General features: G+C 46.8%; 1 protein-coding gene across 4 annotated transcripts in view; it reads right to left on the reverse strand.

Annotated features, from left to right (window-relative positions):
* TTC21B (tetratricopeptide repeat domain 21B) overlaps positions 1-7,323 on the reverse strand; it is a 31,128-nt gene extending 23,805 nt beyond the window's left edge. For 3 of the 4 annotated variants that reach the window (XM_082236638.1, XM_082236637.1, XM_082236636.1), the window contains exons 1-6: positions 6,588-7,080; positions 4,431-4,560; positions 3,607-3,717; positions 2,169-2,335; positions 944-1,066; positions 236-393 (exon numbers count right to left, since the gene is read on the reverse strand). In XM_082236638.1, the coding sequence (XP_082092764.1) occupies positions 236-393; positions 944-1,066; positions 2,169-2,335; positions 3,607-3,717; positions 4,431-4,560; positions 6,588-6,608 (710 nt within the window). In that variant the 5' untranslated portion in view covers positions 6,609-7,080. Of the gene's footprint in view, positions 1-235; positions 394-943; positions 1,067-2,168; positions 2,336-3,606; positions 3,718-4,430; positions 4,561-6,587; positions 7,081-7,182 lie in introns of those variants that run through there. The other variant, XM_082236639.1, reaches the window with a different exon arrangement.
* Between the last annotated feature and the right edge of the window lie 323 nt (positions 7,324-7,646).

Genomic DNA, 7,646 nt, shown 5'->3' on the forward strand with positions numbered 1-7,646 from the left:
CTTGCCACCAGTGGTGTGTGGTGGAAATTTTCATAGCAGAAGAGTTAGCGCCAGAGGCACCGGCTTGTGAGGGTGATTGGTGGGTGGGAGAGAGAGAGGGAGAGAGGGAGGGAGAGAGCATCATGCCTCCATCCCTAAGCTGGGCAGATGCTTCCCGGGCTTTGGGAGGGGGCATTAGGCCTATGACAGGATACTGGAGCCCTCCTGCCTCCTTCCCAAAACAATAGCAACCCACCTCTGTGCAGTCTCGGTTGCCTGTTCCCATTCTTGCAGAGCCAGCTGCAGCTTCATTTTCTTTATAAAAGAAGGAAGGAATTGTGGCGCGTGGGCTATTATTTGATTCACCATCTCCAAAGCTCCTGAGTAATTCTGGCGCATTTCAAAATATTGTGCCTAATGAAACACGAAGGAGATCCCTTAATCCTCTACATTTCCAAGCAGAAAGGAAAGATGTTTTACGGAACGTACCGCTCCCTCCCTAAACAACAATATTCTAGTCTCAAACACATCAAAGTCTGCTTCAGAAACTCTATACACGTTTCCCAAATGCGGGTCTCCAGCTGTTTTGGGACTACCATCCCCATCATCCCTGACCACTGGTCCTGCTAGCTAGGGATGATGGGATTTGTAGTTTCCAAAAACAGTTGGAGACTGATTCTATGCAACCATGGATGGACCCTGATCTCATATGTAATGCAGAGAACACCACATTACCTGTACCATTCAAAATAATGAAATGACAAGAGATAGTGAGCAGTTTCCTAAAATTTTCGGACCTGTGTTCCCATCCCTGGGACTAACTCCGAACTTTTATTCCGATACTCACATTGAGCAACCCAGACTAGGTGTAAAGCAATCTGTGTGAGATCCATTGGCACACACCACAATCTCAGTTATATTAACAGGCAAGGATTAAAAGCTTCTGTTTTAATAACAGACTTACTTTACCCATCAGGCCAAAGGTATCGTTTCCATTTTGCAGCCCTTCATCAAAGTATTTCACAGCTTTTTTAATACTTGCTTCTTTTCCAGAGGTGACATCAAGCCACCCTTTCAAAATCAATCCCTGCAAAGAAAAGCAAAATGTTAAAATGCGGGCTTCTTAAAGAAAGCTTTCAGGAAAAAAATGGTTTTTAGAACATCCATCCTCGCAAAGTTGGCATGAAAGAGATCCCTTTCTCTGTTTTACCAGCTGGGACTCGTGAATGAGAAAGCCATCTAGAGTCTCAGCAACAACCTTCCAAACCCAAAACAGCAATTCCAAATGTACTGTTCAAAACACTAGGTATACCATAGGAACTGCACCAGATGAAATGTTAAAAGGGGGAACCCAGGAAACGTGGTGAGCCAAGATCCTGAAAATCCAAATGTCTGCACACACAAGATCCCTGCGAAGCACCAATAATGGAAACACAAGGAACTCTCTTATATGTTCAAATTTGCATCTTTTGGAGTGGCCATAGTACAGCCTCTGTTACAATGCTGCTACTTCACATCCATACTAAGAGAAACGGAAAACGCTAACTGCAGAATCATTTAAAACTCTGCTTCTGCCAGTTCCAAGGTAACGTCTTTATACCGTGTGAAGGATGAAGCCTCTTGCCTTGGCTGAGATGTTCTAATGTTGAAGAGAGGGTTAGAGAAAAATATTTGTGAGCCAAGAAGCCTTAAAACACTCCAGAGTCTAAGGCCTTCATATAATCTATTTGACTCCAATCATTCTCCTAATATTTCATGCTGTTAGTATGCAACTGGCTGGTGAGAAAGCATTCAAAACAAAATTCACGATTTTTGCAATTTAAACTTGACGGGAAAACACCCACGTTTATGCACAGCACATGGCGTTTCTGTGTCAGCAGCTCAAAGAAAACCCCAAGCATTGGGAACATCTGTGATTCAGACCCATTAGATGGCTTAGCTGCCTCAAACAGCGCTATTGGCTAGTGACTCATTTCGGTTAATGAACCAGACACGCTTAACAGCTAACTAAAGAGAAACCATCAGGCTAGTTTTTAACAGTACTGATTCCGCCAAAATATTCCTTGAGCGTTAAATGAAGCAGTAATAACAGGCTATGATCTACAGGATGACTCAACATAGCTGAGGGCTAGCAGGTCTCGTTCTATAGCAAGCAGAGATACCAAGTGTGACTATGGGAAGCGGCTTACCTCTGTGCTGCCATTCGAGATCTTGATCATCCTGTCAACGTATTCGCGGGCTTTCTCGTGGCGCCCAATATGCCACAAGAACAAGCCTGCAAAATACAATGCCTGCTGCCCTGCTACTTTGCGTTGCTCCTTCAGCTTGGCATCCAGCTCCACAATGGCTTCTCGATCTGAAGAAAATCAGTAAAGTGGTGGTTATTTAAACCATAACAGTGGGTGTGTGGAAACGGCCCAATTCGGCCTACTGTCTTCCGTACATGCTACAGATATGTGGCAAGATGTCATGCAACAGGGACAAACTACCGCCATGGTTTAACAGTAAAAATATTAGGAAGGCCGCTTTGGATGCTCGCCTGCTGTTAAACTTGAAATGGATGATTCCTCTAGCTAAGGTATTTCTGGTTCAAATTCAGAACCAGAATTGCGTGCGTGCAATTTTAAATGGGGAGGCAGGGAATGAATGGGGGGGTGTTTGCAATGGCTTTCTGGAAGAGGCACTCTGAGCAGGTGCACTTCGGTTAGGCAGATTATGCCGCAACATTTTATTGAAGGCCCCACGTGCTTTCACATTAAACAGGACAGCAAAGGAAATGTTAACAACTCACTAAATAAACAACAACAACAACAACAACAACAACAACAACAACAACAACAATAATAATATACTTTTTATACCCTGCCATCTGGCTGGGTTTCCCCAGACACTCTGGGCGGCTTCCAGCAGGATATTAAAATACAATGATTCATCAAATGTTAAAAGGTTCCCTAAACAGGGCTGCTTTCAGATGTCTTCTAAAAGTTCAATAGTTGTTTATTTCTTTGACATCTGATAGGAGGGCGTTCCACAGGGCGGGTGCCACTACCAAGAAGGCCCTCAGCCTGATTCCCTGTAACTTCGCTTCTCTCAGTGAGGGAACCGCCAGAAGGCCCTCGGCACTGGACCTCAGTGTCTGGGCAGAACAATGGGGGTGGAGATGCTCCTTCAGGTATACTGGGCCAAGGCTGTTTAGGGCTTTAAAGGTCAGCACCAACACTTTGAATTGTGCCCGGAAACGTACTGGGAGCCAATGTAGGTCTTTCAGGGCCAGTGTTAAGTGGTCTCGGCAGCCACTTTCAGTCACCAGTCTAGCTGCCGCATTCTGGATTAGTTGTAGTTTCCGGGTCACCTTCAAAGGTAGCCCCACATAGAGCAAATTGCAGTAGTCCAAGCGAGAGATAACTAGAGCATGCACCACTCTGGCGAGAGAGTCCGCAGGCAGATAGGGTCTCAGCCTGCGTACCAGATGGAGCTGGTAAACAGCTGCCCTGGACACAGATTTGACCTGTGCCTCCATGGACAGCTGTGAGTCCAGAATGACTTCCAGGCTGCGCCCCTGGTCCCTCATTCAGGACCGTTAAGTCCACATGGCTTTATTCGTTGTAGAGATAGTTCAAACTGTACCTGGATTTGGACTCTTTTTATGGGCATAGATCATTGCCATCATTGTGCAAAGGGATACGTCCTGCTTGTTTTTAAGAGTTTCGAGGTCGAGAAGAGCCTCCTGAATGTGCCCTAAGGAATCAAATTCAAGAAGGTTAAGTTGCATTTTCTGGTGCCATGGAATACATGCTTCATCAAGCAGAGGAAAACAGGAAGCTGCCTTGTACCAAAAGCCAGACCACTGGTCCATCTAGCTGACATGCCAGTCGTCCTCCAGGATTTCAGACAGATAGCACTCCCAGCTCTGCTAGGAGATGCCTGGGGACTGAACCTCAGACCTTCTGCAAGCAAAGCAGATGCTCCTCCTTATAAATAATAATTTCCTTATTTGTACCCTGCCCATTTGACTGGGTTGCCCCAGCCACTCTGGGTGGCTTCCAACAGATATAAAAACACAATAAAACATTACACATTGAAAGGCTTCCCTATACAGGGCTTCCGTTCCCCCTAGTCTGCACTTCTCAGTTATTAAGGACTCTAATATTCTTGCAGTGTGGTGGAGGGTGCTTACCTGACCTCCCAACATTGAGGTGCTGCTGTTTACTGGGAGGGAGGCATGGGCAAGGAATGTTCTACAAGTGTGTTTGCATATTATCAACCCACTCGTCTTCCCATTCAGCGGCAGCAATGCCTCTGCCAGGAGGTCCCCACTGCCCACTACAGAATTATCGATATAGGTAAAGCATCTCTCTGCATATTTTTACACTGGGTGGTATCCAGCATACTCTGTCGTGCTCTGTCAGCGGGGTTTAACATTTCGAAAGATATTCAGTCAAAAGCCTTACCTTCCATCAGCCTGCCGTAAATGCGGTAAAAAACGAAGATTGGGTCATTGCCAAACAACTTGAGGCCTTCGCTGGCAAGTGTCTGAATATGACGAAAGTAGCCTTCTTGGCAATAGTAATTAATGAGCGTCTGCAAGGAAATGATGGATACAATCACACAGGTGTAAATACTAATAAAACTGAAACCACTGAGTTAGGAGAGCTACTTCCAGCACCATACGGTTGAGATGAAATGAGAAGTTAGTGTGATTTGCAAGCTTACTCTAGGAGCTTTATTTATTTTGCTAAATGGTGGGATAAAAATAAATATGCAACTCTCTCTTTCTGCAGATGTTGCCATTGTGCCACCTCCAGTCGTGACGTTTTATAGTCCTGCAGAACTCTTCTAAGAGTGGGCCAAGAAGTTTCTTGAGAAGTTTCAAGTGTGTGCCTAAAATTGCAGAGTGTCAATGTGGTAAGTTGGTACAGTGGTACCTCGGGTTACATACACTTCAGGTTACATATGCTTCAGGTTACAGACTCCGCTAACCCAGAAATAGTACCTCGGGTTAAGAACTTTGCTTCAGAATGAGAACAGAAATCGTGCAGTGGCAGCGCAGTGGCAGCAGGAGGCCCCATTAGCTAAAGTGGTGCTTCAGGTTAAGAACAGTTTCAGGTTAAGAACGGACCTCCAGAACGAATTAAATACTTAACCAGAGGTACCACTGTACTGGCAAACATATGTAACATATATACACTCATCGGGGAGATGGGAATGGCTGCAGCTGCCTTTTGAGTACACACACGGTGACAAACTCACAAATTGCTGCCTTGTAATCTATGTAACGGGAAAAGAGCCTAAGTTTGCTGCTGCTCCCTCATGCTTGTTTACTTCACAGAAATACTGAATGGTAGAGTTGAAAGGGACCCCAAGGGTCATCTAGTCCAACCCCTGCAATACAGGAGTAAAAACACACTGTCCCTTCATGTTTCCCAAGTGCAGATGCACACAGATGTTTAAAGACAGTGGCAGAAACTTTGTACGTTCACAGGAGAAGACACACAAACACCCTTCTCCATGCTTCCTGCAGAAAGTATAATATGAAGCAGTCCTCCCAAATACGTGTGTGCTGACATTTAAAAACACATGTAAACATGTGAAGGAGGCTCAGACGCCCGATGCTCAGCTCAGAAACACTGGCATTTGTAGCTCAGCCAGTCATCAGACTCTTAATCTGAGAGTCAAGGGTTCAAGTCCCACGTTTCGCGAAAGATCCCTGCATTGAAAAGGGGGCTGAACTAGATGGCCGTCAGGGTCATTTCAATAATTCTATTCTGTGGTTAAAAGACGCCTGCTTCTTGGGAGAAAAGCACTGACAAACCTAGACAGCATCTTTAAAAGCAGAGACATCACCTTGCCAACAAAGGTCCATATAGTTAAAGCTATGGTTTTCCCAGTAGTGATGTATGGAAGTGAGAGCTGGACCATAAAGAAGGCTGATCGCCGAAGAATTGATGCTTTTCAAATATGGTGCTGGAGGAGACTCTTGAGAGTCCCATGGACTGCAAGAAGATCAAACCTATCCATTCTTAAGGAAATCAGCCCCGAGTGCTCACTGGAAGGACAGATCCTGAAGCTGAGGCTCCAATACTTTGGCCACCTCATGAGAAGAGAAGACTCCCTGGAAAAGACCCTGATGTTGGGAAAGATGGAGGGCACAAGGAGAAGGGGACAACAGAGGATGAGATGGTTTGGACAGTGTTCTCGAAGCTACAAATATGAGTTTGACCAAACTGCGGGAGGCAGTGGAAGACAGGAGTGCCTGGCGTGCTCTGGTCCATGGGGTCACGAAGAGCCAGACACGACTAAACAACAACATTCTGGGGTGATGGGTGTTTCGGTTCATTTTGTCTTACTTCCAAAGGGAGAGAAAAAGAAAGCTAGGAGGGAGAAGGTGGAAAGGCTCGCTGCCTCCCCCCCCTCCCATCTCTTGCTTGCTTTGTTACGCGAGAGCTGGGAGCTTTCCAAAACGTCGGGGGGGAGAAAAGGAGGAGCGCAGAAGCCGCCGAGAGGGGCGCGTTTCCCGAGAGGAGAGGGGCGCGGGCGCGGGAGGAAAGAACGGGAAATTTCGCTCGCGGGTCGGAGGGGAGGGACGAGCCGAAGCGCCTCTGACAAACCTGCAGCAAGGAAGGATCCATGGCTGCCGGAAGCAGCGGCCCTGGTTGCTAACGCGACTGCAGCAGCGTCCAGGGGAGGCGCCTGAGGAAGGGAAGGCTGGGCCTTGCCGGGCGGGTCCTCCTCGCCCTACTAATTCGTTGCCGCAAAGGGGAAAAAAAGAACCCAAACCATCCCTCCCCTAGCCTTCGCTCCGGGGGCATCTTGAAAAGCGCGGTGCTTTTATTACGGCGCGAGCTCCCGTGGACGGGACGGCGCATCTTCGGAGCTGGACGCAGCGCTGGATGCGCAGGCTGGGGCTGGGGAGGAAGAGGGCTCCCATGGGTTACCTTGGGGGGAAAGGAGTGGGTCCGGGGGTGGGGAGGTGCTTCGATTGACACACACACAAACACGCCTCGCATAGAATTACAGAGTTGGAAGGGACCCCGAGGGGGCCATCTGATCCGACCCACTGCAATGCAGGAATCTGTGCCCAACATAGGGCTCGAACCCACAACCCTGAAATGAAGATGCTCCACCGACCGAGCGTGAAGCTGTTCAGGCGTTCCGGGTTTTTGGAAAGGGGCAAAAAGGGGTCTGGGGAGGCCAGCTTCTCACCGAGGACACGTAAAAACAGCGGCCTTTCACTTTGTCTTGTATATCTGGTTCTACAAATGCAGGAAACCACTCTCGAAAGCTGCCAAACTTTGTGGCCCATGGAGGGTGGGGTGGAAGCTGCTTCCTCGCGCCCATGATCTACCAATGGGTTGTTTTTAAGGCAATAATAATAATAATAATAATAATAATAATAATAATAATAATATTTTATTTATATCCCGCCCTCCCCAGCCGAAGCTGGGCTCAGAGCGGCTAACAACAGTAAAATAATACAGCATTCTAAAATCAACTCATTATAAAATCAGTTCAAATCAAATTAATGGCAACCATTGGGCTAGAGTTCTATGAGGATTACCAAAGGCAAGCAAAATAAGAGAAAATTAAGCTCCTTTTCATTTGCTGGTTGTTGTTGTTGTTTTAAATAGCATCAGATCCTCTTTCCAAACAAAACGAGGACAGAATAC

Source organism: Podarcis vaucheri (genome assembly GCF_965113315.1).
Source record: "Podarcis vaucheri genome assembly, chromosome: 1".
NCBI lineage: Eukaryota > Metazoa > Chordata > Lepidosauria > Squamata > Lacertidae > Podarcis > Podarcis vaucheri.